The sequence below is a fragment of the Thunnus albacares genome, chromosome 24, assembly GCF_914725855.1.
Source record: "Thunnus albacares chromosome 24, fThuAlb1.1, whole genome shotgun sequence".
In the NCBI taxonomy this organism is placed as follows: domain Eukaryota; kingdom Metazoa; phylum Chordata; class Actinopteri; order Scombriformes; family Scombridae; genus Thunnus; species Thunnus albacares.
Genome location: NC_058129.1, coordinates 10,084,407 through 10,101,198, shown reverse-complemented (window position 1 = coordinate 10,101,198; position 16,792 = coordinate 10,084,407). Strand labels below are relative to the sequence as shown.

The 16,792-nt window shown below is 39.4% G+C and overlaps 1 protein-coding gene across 1 annotated transcript in view; it reads left to right on the top strand.

Moving 5' to 3' along the window:
* The window catches only part of LOC122976327 (potassium voltage-gated channel subfamily H member 3-like), a 38,196-nt gene that overhangs the window by 19,791 nt on the left and 1,613 nt on the right, over positions 1–16,792 (top strand). The window contains exons 8-14 of the mRNA XM_044344735.1: positions 727–1,104; positions 1,519–1,718; positions 2,792–3,041; positions 7,248–7,462; positions 13,291–13,565; positions 15,697–15,806; positions 16,010–16,062. Of these exons, the coding sequence (XP_044200670.1) occupies positions 727–1,104; positions 1,519–1,718; positions 2,792–3,041; positions 7,248–7,462; positions 13,291–13,565; positions 15,697–15,806; positions 16,010–16,062 (1,481 nt within the window). The remainder of the gene's footprint in view (positions 1–726; positions 1,105–1,518; positions 1,719–2,791; positions 3,042–7,247; positions 7,463–13,290; positions 13,566–15,696; positions 15,807–16,009; positions 16,063–16,792) is intronic.

Below are 16,792 nucleotides of genomic sequence, written 5' to 3'. Positions count from 1 at the left end.
CCTACTGTGCTCACCGGTAACAACAATACTGCGCGGTACATGTGATAATGGCATTTACCCTGTTCAAGTGATTAAAATCAGCAAAGTGGAGTGACACAGGAAGAGACAACAGAGCAGGAATGGGGGATGAAAATGGTTGATTAAAATACAGAAAAGGTATCCACAAAAGACACCTAAACCCAAATTGCTCCTGATTATGGCTGCTTCACCAAAGTTGGTGTACGAGTGTGTGCGTAGGTAGATGTCTGCAGCTTGACAAGTGCTTTATAAATGTGATCCATTTAGCATTTCACATAACAACATAACTGCAGTGTGAAAAGTTGTGAACCTGAAAATACTGAAACCTTCGAAGTTCATGAGGATACTTTGACCCCTCAACCAAACACTCTCTTCAGCTTACAGTTAAAATCCTATAAGCGCATAATAATAAGTGTAATTTCTCAGACACTTCTTTAAAATAACAATATAATAGACACGAAGTAGACAAATTAAAAAACTAGATGAATTTGCACCTTGAGTAAAATGACATTATCAGAAATGCTAGCATGCAGTGTCTGTCCTGTACTCCTCTATAAGACACAAACACCAACCCTGAAATAATTACTCTGCCCTTCCAGCCTTGTTACCATGGCTAATGAAGCCTTCCAGTAAAGGTCATCTAACAAGCATGGATGCATTCTCATTAAACTGACAAACTCTTCGTGTCTGCCCCTCCTCCCCCACCAGGCTGGCTCCATGAACTGGCCAAACGCTTGGGAACACCGTACTTCCTGGCACCGTTGACCTCCCTGTTGGGCGTCTCTGATTCACCTCAAGGCACTGTGACAGCAGGACTGACCAATTACAGCCAGTGGAATGGCTCGGGGTTGGAGCCACTGAATGGGGCGGGTTTGCTGGGCTCAGGCCAATGGAACGGTAGCAGGACCAGAGCGAGGACGCCAAATGGCTCGGGGACGACGCTGAGCGGCGGTCCATCTGTCCGGAGCTCCTATGTGACGTCACTGTACTTCGCTCTGAGCAGTCTGACCAGTGTGGGCTTTGGCAACGTTTCAGCCAACACGGATTCTGAGAAGATCTTCTCCATCTGCACCATGTTGATTGGAGGTGGGCTTAACCTCAACTCCAAACCAGTCAGTGGCAAGAAAAACTGTTGAAAATGTTTAGGAAAACGTGTTAGCCTAGACTAATGATTATATGGTACAAAGTCCCTAAACTGAGAACATGATCAGTGGTAGAGCTTTAATTTGAGATGGGGTACAGAGCATAGAGGCAAAGTGTAATGTAGGTTTACATAACCAATATGCTCCAAGGAAGACTGTACAGTACACTAGTGGCTCTGTGAGGCTGTACTTGCCTTCATTTTAGAGAGCACTTATTTCTCCACTTTTGACCAGAGCTGCCACTTGTCCAGTAATTGAAGCTGTTTTAATCTCACCAGAACATAACCTTAAACTGCCCCTTTTCCTACAAATATCATGCATATCTGTACTCTCATCTCTTTGTCTGTCTCCTCCGCAGCATTAATGCATGCCGTGGTGTTTGGTAATGTGACTGCCATCATCCAGCGGATGTACTCACGCCGCTCCCTCTACCACACCCGCACAAAGGATCTGAAGGATTTCATCCGGGTGCACCGGCTGCCCAAGGCTCTTGAGCAACGCATGATGGAGTGTTTCCAGACGACCTGGTCTGTCAACAATGGTATTGACGTCAGTGAGGTAAGAGGGATTCATTGCACCATTAAAACCAGTGAAGAAAAGACTTGTGTTTAACTGAGTATGTTTCTTTGCCACTTCAATGGTGTGAACACATGGAGCTGGACATGAATTCAGAGCTTAGTCAATGTTCCCTGGTCACAAAAATGTACAAAAAGTGATAAGACATTTAAAGAGTTGCTAGAAGGTGTATTTTTTCCCCTTTTCCCTTAGCTACAATGCATGCTACCAATCCTTATGCTAGGCTAATTCTGGACACTAATGTCAATCTTACAACATCAGTGTTATGTAACTTGCGTTGTTAGTAGGAAAAAGCTTATAAAAGCATGCTTCTGAAAATGTTCGACTGTTCCTTTAACTTTCTGAGATTGGTATATGACCTCTGCAGCTTGGATTGACCTTGTCAGTTACAATGGGATCAACTGGATTGGCTTCTAAAATTGAAAGTGCAAATCCGGCAACTTGCCCTCCAGGCAGACTAAAGAAATGGCTCAAAGTCATCCAGAGGATTAGGGTTTTGTTTTGGGTTCAATCACTCTGGGGTAGCTATCTTAATTTAATGGATTAATGGCCTCATGGACACTAAACTCACTCTTGGTGTGTTTTAACATGGCTCCAAATCTAGATAATCCTTTTTAAAGATATAGCATAATGATGGATAGACGTTAATGCTTTATGCTAATAATCCACAACTTTCCTTTCCTAAAGATTTTTCCTCTTGCTACAGCAGCAATTCACCCTATACAGTTAATTTGCTTTTGTGAGTGAGATGTGAGTAAATGTACAAAGATGAGGGGCTGCATAAATTTTAAAACTTGAAAAAAATCCCTCAGGGATTTTATCAGTTGGCTTTGACTATATTGGAGAGTAAGATGTTTAATTTTGCCTTCACCTTCCCACACAGTCACATTCAAATGGTGACATAAAAAGGAAAGAAGCCTCTTAAAGCCACTAAAGCTAAAAGAGAGATAGGGATTTATCTATAGTCTGCAGCCATAAAAGCCCGATTGTTGGTGTTTTTTTGTGCCTTTGTTTAACCATTGAGGTCAAATGTTTCATTCTCATCCTCTCTGCAGCTGCTGAAGGACTTCCCAGATGAGCTGAGGGCTGACATCGCCATGCACCTGAATAAAGAGCTTCTGGAGCTGCCGCTCTTTGAGTCAGCCAGCAGGGGGTGTCTGCGCTCCCTCTCCCTCATCATTAAGACCTCCTTCTGTGCTCCAGGGGAGTTCCTTATCCGCCAGGGCGACGCCCTCCAGGCCATCTATTTCGTATGCTGCGGCTCCATGGAGGTGCTGAAGGACAACACTGTGCTAGCCATTCTGGGTAAAGAACAAAAAGTTCAACCAATATGTGTTAATACTTTTGTTTTAATTTTTATACAATTTATAACACGAGAAATGTAGGATTTTCATTATGGGAAAACAAAAGAACAAAAAAACAAGTAACAGCAGTTTTAACATTTTAGCTTCTTAAAGTGGAAAAAATATTATGATGTACATATATTTTAGTTTATGCTGATATATTGACATTAGAAATGTACACATTAGACAAAAATATATAATATTATATAATACAAAACATGCCAAACACACACCATATCTAACAGCTAACACTGTTTTGGTTCAGCACCATGGACAGCACCAGTCTGTTTATCCATCCTCACTTGTTCTTGCTTTTGAGTGACTTTCCCACAACAGGGTTAGATGTCATCACTGGCCTACGATTCAAAATGGAGCCAACTAAGGAAGTAATTAAGTTTTCGAGTTTTGAGTCAAGCCTCCTGTTTGTGCCTACAGTCTGAGTGAGCATGAGTCATTTTGCTACCTGAATCTTGAAGGGCTTCTCTGTCTTGGACTCCAAACCATAGAAGCCCTCCTAGATTCCGGCAGCAAAGTGACTCAGAGACCAGCGTTGACGACAAAGTGCAGCAGGAAGAAGATGGAGCGCAGGAAGGGCAACCTATGCCACAGCCACTCCTTGAAATAAGTAATGAAGTTCAAGAAGCCTTAGAAAAAAAGAGCACTGTCATTGTTATGTTAAGTGCCAGAGATCTCTCCTGAAAGCTTACCACTGGAGCCCAGTTTTCAGAAAGTCCTTCACTTTGGGGCTTCTCTCAAAGTCCATCCCCCACTACACCCTCTATAGGTATTGAAATACATCAAGGTACACAAAAACGTTTTGTTTAAAAAAACATAAAAATGCAAATGTACAAATGTAATGTAATGTAAAAGAAACAGTTTTAAACATTGATTGTAAGATTTTGCCACAGAATATAAAAATGAGTTTCTGTAAGAGACATAAAATTCTCAAAATATGCCGAAGTAGGACCATGAAGTGCTTTTTAATTAATAAGCAAAAAGAAAAACTTTAAAATAAGGAGATTGTTAGAACTCTCCTCTTTGGTCTGTTTTAGTCTGCTTGCAGCATTATGAGCAGAATCTGAGAAAGGGCTTTTACCATAGAGGAAGTTATTACACATCCAACACTTAATATTAGCAAGACAGCTTTTATGAAGAGGAACACAATGAAGAAGAACGACCCAGCACTGATATAAACTGCAATCATCCCCATATTAAACTGTCCCTGAGGGCAAACAATTCACACCCCATCAAATGAAAGATGGAGTGTGACCCAGGAATTGATGGAACAGTTTGGAGAGCAGCCTGAAGCCCTAAAGGAAATCTATAAGCAGCATTAATCGATTTTTTTTGGCCACTTAGAGGCAGGGGAACAAGCTGTAAACACACCAATGACATATTATCACTTTATAAAGTTGTTATGGCTAAAGTGTTGGCAAACCATTGCCTGTATTAGCATTCATTTCTGGCCACCTGATGAATTTACTCTCTTTTTAGCTCTGTTCTCCACCAACTCTTGAGAAAAGTATCTTTAGCTGCTAAAGTAAATTCTCCCCTATGTTCATTAGCTAGTTGTTAACTTTGTCTGTCTGCTGTTTGGTACTGGACAGGTAGTGTGCATACTGTGGGTTTATCAGAGCTTTTTCAATGAACACAGCTGCCTGCTGCATTTGGAAAGGAGGTCGATGTCAGCAGAGTTGTGGGCTCGAAAACCAAAAGAGCTAAAAGAAGCTTAAATGCTGAGGGGAGTTGAAGAGTTGGGATTGAAATAACTGTGGGTTCGGCACATTGAACTACATCTTTCAGATTATACATTCGTGATTAGATTCATTTTTAATATAATAAATGCTGATGAGTCCAGCTTTAAGTTACCATTTATTTAGTTATCATAATGTTTTTTTAATAATAAAAAGAGAGAGGGGTAGTGACAAACCACACAATGCAAATTCACAACAAAACAATTAATTTTTTAAAATTATTATATGGTCCTTATTTAAAGTGTTACAAAAGAATACACATATACAGTGCATAGATAAATCACAATAAATGATATCAAACAAACAAACAAACATTATTGATCAAAAAGGCGTGAGCTTTAGCTTATTATGTCTACCCATGTCAAGATCAATAATCTAAAAATACTCAAGTTACTGACAATACTGTACCAGCAAACCGTCATAAATATGTGGACATAATGAAACAAAACAAAAGAAAAGAAAACAACATAAAAAGTAAGAAAACTGCACTACTAAAGACTGAGAAATAACAAGACCCACCATCCACCATCAATATTACAGCAACTAATGCACAAGGTAAAACACCATTTTTTTGTATTAATATAATAGGTGAGCTGATAGAGCAGCTATAACCAGAAGCCTTCTTCAATGTCCTCTGCCAGAATAAGAACATCTCCAGAGCTGTGTCCTACAACACTAACGCTCCTCCCATTCTGTGTAACATGGATGAAACAGAATAGAGAAACACAAACAGACTCACAACCAACACTGGAATCAGTGCAGGATCATATAAAGCAGAGGGAGCAAATTGGCAACACTGGTTTTTATATTAATGCTCTAACTGGTGTAAATAATAAATAATGAAGTGACTGCTGCCTACAAAGGAAAGTAAACTCATTAGCATGTTGGACCCGGTGTGTATGCACATGCATGTGGATATTGAAACACCCAGAAACACACACAGGCTCCTCCTCTCCCTCCTGTGTGTCTTTGTGTTATATTTTTCTCCTAGAAACAAAGCCGCACGCACATATTCACATATCTCTCTGATAGACATCCTAACAGTCTAGTTTTCTCTCCTGTGCATATAGAAACACACAGTGCACACACATTTTATATTTATTTGTTCAATGTTTCCTACCTGCACACACACTCAAATTGCTTTGGCATTGCCACTTTGGATTTACAGCTCTGGAGATCAGTGAGATAGAGAGAGAATACATTTAAAAATACAAACCTTCTTTTGTGATCTACCATCTGTATCCAAAAGTGTATACTATAACACTAATATAAAATAGTCAAACCAAACATTTCAATCTCTCTGCTTTAGAGCGTGTTATTTTAATACCCTACATAATATAATTAATATATGTAATTATATGTAATAACTCATACTATGGCCACTTGCCAGTGTTCCAAGTATAAGCATATTCATGTTTTGGGGAATTGTGCTTATTAAGGGGAGCAGTATGTTCTTGTAATGGAAGCTAATTAACCTCTGCGTCCTCTGTTATGCTCAGTAACCCTCATTGCATATTATCCTTCATATTGGCACGCCTCATGCATTGTAGCCTTTCTATTTTAGACTTACAGGGAACATAACAACAGAATACTAACAGATAAAGAACCTAACCAATCAAAGAGAATAACCACTTCAGCCAAAAAATGATGATGAATGAAATGTTCAGTTTTTCCTTTTTGGTTCTTTTGTGTGCAGTCATTGTATAAACACAATAATACAGTCCCTGGTGTGCTGATATAAAAAATATTGGATTAAAGGTGCCCTGTGGATTTTTCTTGTATGTAAACAGTAGTTATGTTTATATGTGTGTCCTTGAGGTCTAGCAAATGTGTTGAGTGCATTTGATTTCTCATAAAGCATTAGCAAAGCCAATTTAAAAAAACATTAAAATTGTGCATTATTTTCATCCATGTTTACTTTCCATCGGACTTTTTCACTGCAAATGTGTCAACAGAGATTAGAGGAATAGCTTGTTAATACATTAGCTCCCTTGTTTGTGAGATGAATCCAAACAAAATTGGGACTTGCCCATAAAATCATTGTTCTATAGCGCTACTAGTGGTCAAAAACTACGCAGGGTACCTTTAAGGAAACACCACAACATGCAACATGAAATAAATGTCTTACAATACAATATATCTCACATATGAGCTTCCAAATGCACTGAAATCAGTGTGGTCCACACTATACGATGGGTATAGTGCAGTGTGACTTGACTACATTATTGTAAAGCTTGTTTATACCACACTAGTCATTTATGTCTATACTTGGGTAGACCTGATCCTGGACCATTATGCTATACATACTATTAAGGTGCTGAAAAACAAATTACTCTGGCTGAGAAAGATCTGTTCCATTAAAGTCAATACAATGTAACTGTCTGTGTAATTTCACTTGTGCTTCCCCTTTCCAGGTCGGGGCGACCTGATTGGCTCTGACTATCTGACACAGGAGGAAGTCATTAAGACCAACGCCTGTGTGAAGGCCCTGACTTACTGTGACCTGCAGTACATCAGCCTCAAAGGTCTTCGCGAGGTGCTCTGCCTGTATCCTGACTACGCCCAGAAGTTCATCACCGAGATCCAGCATGATCTGACATACAACCTCCGAGAAGGACACAGCATGGAGGTATAGTGATGGCTCATACTTTAGCAACACTGTTAAAAACATGATGATTGAGGGTACGTCATTTTTGGAACAATGTAAGTCAACAAAAACAATTAATTGAAATTTTTGTCACCAAAAATCAATAAATCAGCATATTCTGTCATGTACTGGAGACCGTACAGTAAGCAGAGTACTCCAGATGTCCTTCTACCCAGCCGCAAATAACAGATTTTCCATGAAGATCTCAAGATGTTCCCCAGCCAGATGGGATATATAATCCCCCCAGCGTGTTCTGGGTCTGCTCCTGAGTCTCCTCCCAGTTGAACATGCTCTGAAAAAATATCCAGGAGGCATCCTATCTCCCCCCAACCCTATCTCAAAGAGTGAGCCCAGCCAACCTGCAAAAGAAGACTAATTTTTTACTGCTTCTATCTGTGATCTCATTCTTCTGGTCTTTGTCCAAAGCTCATTACTATTGTTGAGGGTTGAAACGTACTGTAGATCGATCAATCGAATTGAGAGATTTGTCTTCAGGCTCAGCTCCCTCTTCACCACAACAGTCTGATACAAATCCTACATTACCGCTGACGCACCATCAGTCGATCTGTTGATATCGCATTCCGTCTTACCCTCACTCTTGAACAAGACTCTCAAATGCTTTAACTCCTTCAACTGGGTGACAACTCACTTCCCCTCGCCCCGACTGTCTGCAATCAAATCACGAGCAGATACCAAGACACAAATAGCAACAAACAACAGTTTAATTAATTAGGGCCATGTTAGAGCCTACATTTCACTAATTAAATTTGTGTACAAACTAAGATTATCTATCTTATTTGTCCTCACACTCCTTCGTTATTCTTCCAACTACTGGGAACTTACAGAGTATGCAGTCAATTGGTGAAGGCTACCCGTCTTCTTGTCAATGACCTTTTTATGTCTTAAAAATGGTCTCATGTCTTTTAATCCTGTACAGGTGTTTAACCAACAAAGTTAATTCCTATTACAGTGCTGATTAACCTTCTGACTGTGAATAATAATTAAGAATGGTGATGAGGCCGCTCCATCAGTGTGCTCATTTGAAAATAATGCACATCTTCGGGCAAACAAAAGTCAATTATTCTCTATGACCTGGCCTGATAGTGTACACAGAGGTGTCCGTGCATCGTAAATAATGGATTCAGTGGTGCAAACACTAATGTGTTTTCATCAACACTTTAAATTCTGATTACTTAATGTGCTGTTAAGAATGACTTTATAGTTAGATACTAATGGTTTTTAACGAGTATAGTTTTACTTCCTGTTTTCAAGCACAGTAGGTCCAGATGATGTGTATATAAGCAGCAAATCACTTCCGTTTGAATGCAATATGAGCAATATTAAAATATGATTAATATGAACATATGATTGGTGTCTAACCCTTCATGTTCCTGTAAACAAAATGTTCCAGTTTGTTATTATCATTATTATTGGTATTAGCAGTATTTTGGAGATGAATCATCTCATGTTCTAAATGCCTTAAAGAAAAATTCTGGGTAAGAGCCACAAGTGGAGTCCTTCTGTTTTTTAGATTAGTCTCAGCTGTGCAGTGACCTCCTCCACCCAACATTTTACGCAATGCCGGAGTGACGGCTTTCCACTTGAAAAAGGATTAGCCATCTGGGCTGGGAGTGAGGAAGAAGCCACGGCTTCTGCTTGAGATACAGTCAACAGATAAAGACATGAGCTAAACATGGACGATACAGATGCCAGGGATTTACAGATGGATCTCAGCTGTAGCGTACACATGAATAACCAGCATATACTGGAAATAACTAAGTCATATTTTCACTGTGAGTAAGCTTGTTAATTAGAGCAGAGATCCAGGAAAAATATCAAGGGACAACATGGTATATCGGCATGAAAAATACTTAGGGTACTTACATAGTACTAGATTGATTTGTGTGTTTTCTGGCTGGACTATGTGGTCTATGACATGAGTTAGTGCACTCACACCTTAAAGATTCAAGACCACACTGTGATTGTGGGGAAGTCCTTCACTTTTTGCTAATTCTAAATGCACCTTGACATATTCTCTGAACAAACCAAAGTGTAAAAACGTCATTTGTAAAAAGTTGTGGTTTTATGGGGTTACATGCTTGACTATTTCTTGGCCAGGTGCAGTTTGCCACTGCTTCTCATATTCATGCTAAGCTAGGCTAACCGGCTGTTGGCTGTAGTGAAATACTTGATGGACAAATGCGAGAGTGGTGTCAATCTTCTCATCTCACTCTCATCAAGAAAGTGAATGACAATGAAATCCTAAAATTATATAGAAAGGCGAGAGAAGGCAAGTTTCTTAGTACAGTCTCTTTCAAACACAGAGCCAATTGAAAGTACTATAAAGCAAAGAAATCCAGTAAAACAGTACTTAAAACACAATGAAGAAGGAAAGTGAAATTAGTTCAAGAATAGAGTAGAATTTACAAAAATATTGATAAGATATAAAAGTTATAGTAGGGTGAATTAGTGTAATGTGGGACGCCTAAGTTTAAATAGATCTGTCTCTTTTTCTACCAAATGCTGCTAGCTGAATAGAACTGCTGTCAAATTAAACCTGGAAAGTCATGTAATTGAAATCACATGACTCCACATATGTGATGTGATTGGGGCAATGCAATCTTCCAACAGGAAGTAATTGCTGTGAGTCAAAGGTCAGTGACAAGGGATTTTGAGTAATTTAATGTTAAAGATATAGATTTCTCATAAATGAGGCAATGTTGCCGATTGTTATGGAATTGTATTTATGATGTATGCCTCAAAATATGCTGTAATATAGTGAAAACATTACATATAGTACACATAATAAATAATATTATACATTACTATACTACCTGTAACAGCAAAAACATTGTAATTATTGAAATGACCAAATGTGGGCACTTTAGTTTTGAGTGTTATTGAACAGAGAAGTTTTTATTGTATGAATTAAGGTGATTTAAACCCCTCGGCCTCCCAGTGGAACACTTTTATGTTCGCCATTTTTTCTCCAAGTGTAATATTTACATTCTCTTCTCTGATTTGATTAGAAAACACCTTGGGGATTTCAGAATGGTATTGGGTGTGGATATAATTTATTGGCGTGTATCAAAATATATTGCTGAAGTGCCAATTGCAGAAGTTGTCCCACATTACTCTAATTCGCCCTACAGTGTAAGTGCAGTAATAAATAACTCTAAATTTAACAAAGGAAAGTGCAGGGGGGAAAATAAATAATTCACATAGAAGAAAAACAGTTTTAAAAAATTAAATTTGAAAGTGGTTGAAGTTATGATGCATACTGTATAACATCAATATAGTTTTACTTTATGTAAAAAATTAAAAAAAACAAAAAAAAAAAACAATTGAACCAAACTTTCATTCTTATCTCTCATCTCATGATTACGAGGAATTTTGCAGCTGACACTTGACAACCCTAGAGAAATATAACTCCTCATACACACATATAGCCAGCGTGGGACTAAAAATATTGCTGTCAGATGTGTGGGGGAGGGGAGGGGTCATCCCTGGCTGGATAAATATAGAGCAACAACCAGATGGAGACAAGTCAAGAAAACATCAGGATGAAAGGCAGCTGCAGGGGGAAGGAAGAGGAAGAACCTCGCTGATATTTGCATTCACGTGCTGACACGCAGACAACACACACACACACACACACACTGCAGATATTTACACATGCATTATCACACTCTCATAACACAGCATATTTGTCCTTGCAGAATGATACAGAATGGGAATACAGGCTCAAACACACACACATGCTCACACACATTACATTCTGCATGCAGCGTCGTCCATATGCATAATACATACACAAACAAACACATATGTAGAGTGACTATAGTAAACATGCAGCATCTCTCACATGCACACACATGTATTTCTCCATCTTTACACCCACAAACACACACACACATAATTGTCTGATGCCCTTACTGTGGCGTGCTGCATATCAAGGGTAGCACGTGCTGCTCACACACACACACACACACTGAAATTCCAAACAGTCCCCTCTCCGCTCCGGTTCCCTCCAGGCAAACCTCTGCTAAAATTAAACCTCTGCGATCTAAAAATACCAGCCGGCCATGTGAGCCAAAGACTGGATGGAGAAGACAACAAATGGAGGGGAGAGAAAGGGAAGGGCGGTGGTGACAAGGGAAAAGAGGAGAAGGGTAAAAAAAGATAGAAGAGAGAAAATGGGATTTGTTGGCCAGTGTTTTAATAAGCTTTAAAATTACAGTCAGTGGAAGAAGGTGCAGGAAAACACTCTCCAAATACAGGAATCAGCCACCAGTAATAACATAGTGACTGCAGGAATTTTACTTTAAAAGCACAATCTGTTAAAATATGACTTGATAGGATTGAAAAACATCCAAAAAGATAATCTGTATTTTTCATCTGAGATCATAGAAAACCTTCAGAAAGGCTTTAGGAGTGAATGGTGCCAATGCCTGCTTGGTTCTGAATGAGAACACTCCTTCACGGTGCTGCTGATAATCTGAATGGATATCAGCGCCATTGCAGCTATTGTGAATGGCTACTATTCACTCTCAGTGATGCGTTCAATGGCTCTGCAGCCCCTCCATCTGGTCAGAAAGTGAAGTGATGCTCAGCTCAGTTTTTCCAGACCTCTCATTAAATCACAAGCTTTGTCCCAGTTCCATTCTACACCCTAATTCTAGGGAGATGTGGTAAATGTTGTGTTTTCACACTGGAAAAGTGACAAAAACAGTGACAACTGCAACTGTATGCATAATAAAAACCTGATTTTTGGGTGTGCTGTTTGTGTGCTGCAAAGCAATACACAAAGGAACTGGAGATGGCACCCATCGCTGAAATAAATTTAATAAAATGCAGATGGCAGTGACAGTTCCAGAGAGATATTTGGAAATCAGTTTTGCTTTTGATGTCTGATGGTAAATGTATTACATTGTTTCCTGTTTGTATTATGTTGTGTATATCTTGTATACTAACTGCAAAAACAGTGTTACAAATATAAAGTTAAGAATAAAGAATATATTTTTAGTATGTTGTATGGAATTGGGACAAAACCACAGATCTGGTCGATATACATGAATGATGCCGTTTGCTCAGAACTGACTTTGGGAAGATGTTGACCTGTATGTTTAGTTGAGGTAAACTAATCTGTGAGCAGGTATGAATATCTACCATAGAACCCCCAAGTATGAGGTTGTAACAGTGGATTCCCCTCTTCATACTGAGAGTGAGTTGTTCAAGTACTCCAGGGTCTCGGGGCTCTTGAGGTGAAGGTGGAGCTCACGAAGTTCTCGGATTACCAAGTCGATCCATGCTCCAACCTTCACTGATGGTAAAGACCTTTGGCTAGTGACGGAAAGAAGATCAACCCTGCAGGGTTTCTGGGCTCACCCTTGGGGACAGGATGACGAGCTCAGACATCTGGAAGTAGCTCCTCCATACTGAAAGGAGGTGGTTTGGATGTCTGATCAAGATCTCTCCTGCACGCCTGTGGAGGTTATTCCAGCTACATCTAATTGGCACTGGAGGAATTATATCTATCCCATTTGTCTCGGAGCTGGAAGTTGCTATGGAGATAATTAGAGTCTGGGCTACTTTGCTCAGCCTGCTGCCACAGTGACCCGGCCCCAGATATGTGTCAGAAAATGGAGGGATCGATTTAATTATTTATTTATTTTTTGGCATGATTGCCTGTCTTTGGTAGGGAAAGAGAGAGATAGGTTAATAATGTAATGTTTCTCTACTGCTTTCTATCTTTGTGTGGCTGTTCCAAACAAATGATTTAGTATCTTGTCATGTCTCTAACTCTTCAGGCCGACTGCGAGAGCAACGGAGGAATCATGAAAAAGCTTCCTTCCATCAAGGAGGACGAGGAGGCGTCAGGGTCCGAGGGGGAACACTCGCCTCTCCCCAAGATGCCTCCGCTGGGCAGGCTGGGCCGAGGCCTGCGTTCCCCCCTGCGTTCCCCTCTGCGCTCCCCACTGCTGCCGCCGAGACCTTTCAGACCGGCGAGCACTCTCGCTCGGTCCCCCGGCCTGCAGATCCCTGTGGTGAGCTTCAGCTGCCTGCAGCCAGAGCTCAGTCCTCGGTAAGAAACCATTCATTGATTTATCAGCTGAGTACTTAGTGTCAGCTTGACTAGAGGGTCCAGTCGGTGTTAGAGAGTAATCCTCAGTGGGAATTTGACTTGCATTCTTTGTGACTTTTGACATTAATCATAAATGCAAACCATCGCCAGACTAATTTGCATGGAGTCCCTGGAGATGTGGTGGCAGACTCTGGGATGGAGGAATAGATTTGTTTTTTGTTCGGCTGTGAGAGGGTGCACAGATGCATAAATGGTGTTATTGTGTCAGCATTGGTGAGATTTCTTTTTAAAGCAAACATGCAATCAACTAACAGCAGGACAATTACATTTGTACACCTGTGCAGAAAAAAAGGGTCATAAGACCAACAACTAAACGAGACACATAGGAGAAACAAGAACAATATTACACAAATAACAAAAAGAAAAACAAACATTAAATAATAAAAAAATGATCCATTGTTTTGTATATTTTTGTATTGTAGTGTTTCAGCATCCACTTTGCCTTGCTGGAAACCAGAACTCAGTTGTTTTGATGGTTGACTTTGACAGATTTCACAAAAGATGCCTGGAGGACTTTACCTTTACTTTTACCTTACACTGCTTTTTCCTAAAAAATCTACTCACTAAGCAATACTTTGCTTCTGCTCCTGAGATGACAGACATGTAAAATATGCTGCGTGGAGGTAACAGTGAATGAGTGAATGAAGCAGAGATTAGTCTTACACAGCTTTGGTTTCAATTCTGTATCAGAGTCTGCTTGGTAATTAGTATGCAGGTGTGTGCAGCTTCTCCCGAACATACTCTGCTCTCAGCGCTGACTGTGGACAGCTGGATGACATTTCCATAAGTGCTCTCTGCCATGATCCATCCACAGGCAGGTGCAGCATCCTAGTCGTGAGATTGAATTTGACATAGCGGTGAACTTTGTAAAGTTTGCAAAGAGCAGAAGCAGGTCACTCTGAGACATTTTTCTCTGCTGAAATGAAATGTGTTTGCTTTGGCTGAAGCTTTGATAATTGTGATGTCCTGGTAAAGTAACTATATATACAAAAGAATGCAACCACAGAAAATGAAGTTACCAAGTTCTTGAGTAAATAATATTTAATTTAATTCATAAAACTGTTTACATATTTGCCTGTTTCACATGCTAAGTCATTCAGTGGTGGGACACTTGCCAGATTGATGAAATATGCATCCTCAGAGGATGAACACTGTGAATTTGATCCCGAAATCTCATCTTAGCACCACAATTTGGGCAAAATTACCACAGAATTACCATAAAATATGCTGAGCCAATTCATGCTCCCAAAAGGATTAAACCTGCTGATTTCCCCACTTGCAGGAGAAACATAACATTTAAATTTCTTTTGCAGATTTTAAATATCTAAGTTTAGACATCCATGAGGATTCAGCAAAGGTTTTTACTGTAGAAATATAAAAATCTTCATATATCAGCCAGGTTATATACTTTAGGTTATTATTAGCTTTTCAGCCCTCTGACAAAGTCGTTGAACACCACAGAAGAAGAGAGTTCATATGGTATACTACACTTGATGCTGGACTCAGTGAATGGATGAGTAGTTTTTTTGTTGCTGTGATGATTAAACCATGTCCAGTTTGTGTTTATGAATAATGTAAAGTCACAAGGGATATGAGGGATATTGTATGTTGTCTCAAACAAGGAAAAGCCATTTGTACCCGCCTGGATGTGTAACGAACCAAGTCACGGTGCGCTAAAGCATACAGCTTAGTTGTAGTTTGCACAGTATCTTCACTTTGGCGTCATTAGTTTTATAGGGTAGAAATGTTTTATAGTCTGCTGCCATCATGTGGAAGTTCAGCCTTATTGTCTCGCACTCACTCATTAACCAGCAAGCCTTAAAGGGGAAAGTGTTGTCAGCAAAGTCAAGTATGCAGACTGCTCAGATTTTGTTCCTTATCAAAGAGAAATTTCACATTCAACTAAATATCTCCCTACAAAAGTCCCCTTTCTCTGAAATCTGTCAGTTCAACTGTTTGGGACAGTGCATTATACTAACCGGAATGAGATTAAAGTCATCACTTTATTCCCATACTGTAATTCTACAAACCAGAATTCTCATTTTTGATACCTCAATATTTTTTTCCTCAGGTTTGTGGATGGGATAGAAACAGAAAACCAGAGTGGTTCAGCTCAGAAGTTTGATTTTTCTCCAAGTGCAACTCAGAGTTTTCTACCCAGCCCTGTTTCAGCTACCTCAGGTGAACACACACACACACACACAAATAGTAACACATAACATACAGTATTATATAACAGATCCCATTAAAAAGAACAACTTCTATCAACCTCAGTCTGTAGATTGCAAAGAAATATAGTTGAACAAATCACTAATCTATATATCTATACAGCTGTTGAAGTCCTTGTTCATTCAGTATATGTGTGATTCTGTATATGTCCACAGGGGCCCATGATGAGGGTGACACCATGCAGACTATTGCTAAGCTAAAGCATGAGGTAAGGCTGGTAGTACTATGGTAGTGCATAGAAAACTGTAATATTGTTTACTGGGAATGTAAAAACAATTACCTTAATACTCTTGCTGACTTTCTCTTTAACAAAATCCTTTAAAATTGTCTGTGGCCCCTGATTTAAATCCCATAACATATTTATTGTTATTGTAAGTTAACTTGCTCATTAAAGTAGATATCTTCCTAAAATTTAAACTTGTGTTTAACTTTAAAGGGTTAACTGTGCTCCCTCTAATTTTCTGTGTCTAAGTGCAGTAAATGGAAGACTAAAGACATCTTATCTTGGTATGGGTATTATTAGGGTTTTATAGACACTGCTACTGTTCCCTTTGATTACTGTGGAAGAAAAAGACAAAATTAAGAACAAGTATTTGTCAAATTTGCCAAATCTTTAAGATTTATGGCTAATTAGTGCAGTGAGTAATGTCCTGTTTAGTGTTGTTTTTCGGTGCTGCATGATGAAACCAAAGATCATTTTCCACAGTGTGAACAATAAGGTTTCTCCCTTCCTAATTTGGCTAAACAGGTTCATACATTTACTTTTGTTTGTAGCTTCTTCATTCTATTAAATGAGCTTTGTGTGGCTGTGTAAAACATACCAGCTGTTACTGAAGATGAGTCATGTTGTTGACAGAGTGCACAGCAGTTAAAAACATTGCATCTCTGCAAAATTATATTCAGAGAGGAGAGAAAAAAGTGGGCCAAGACCCTGCTTG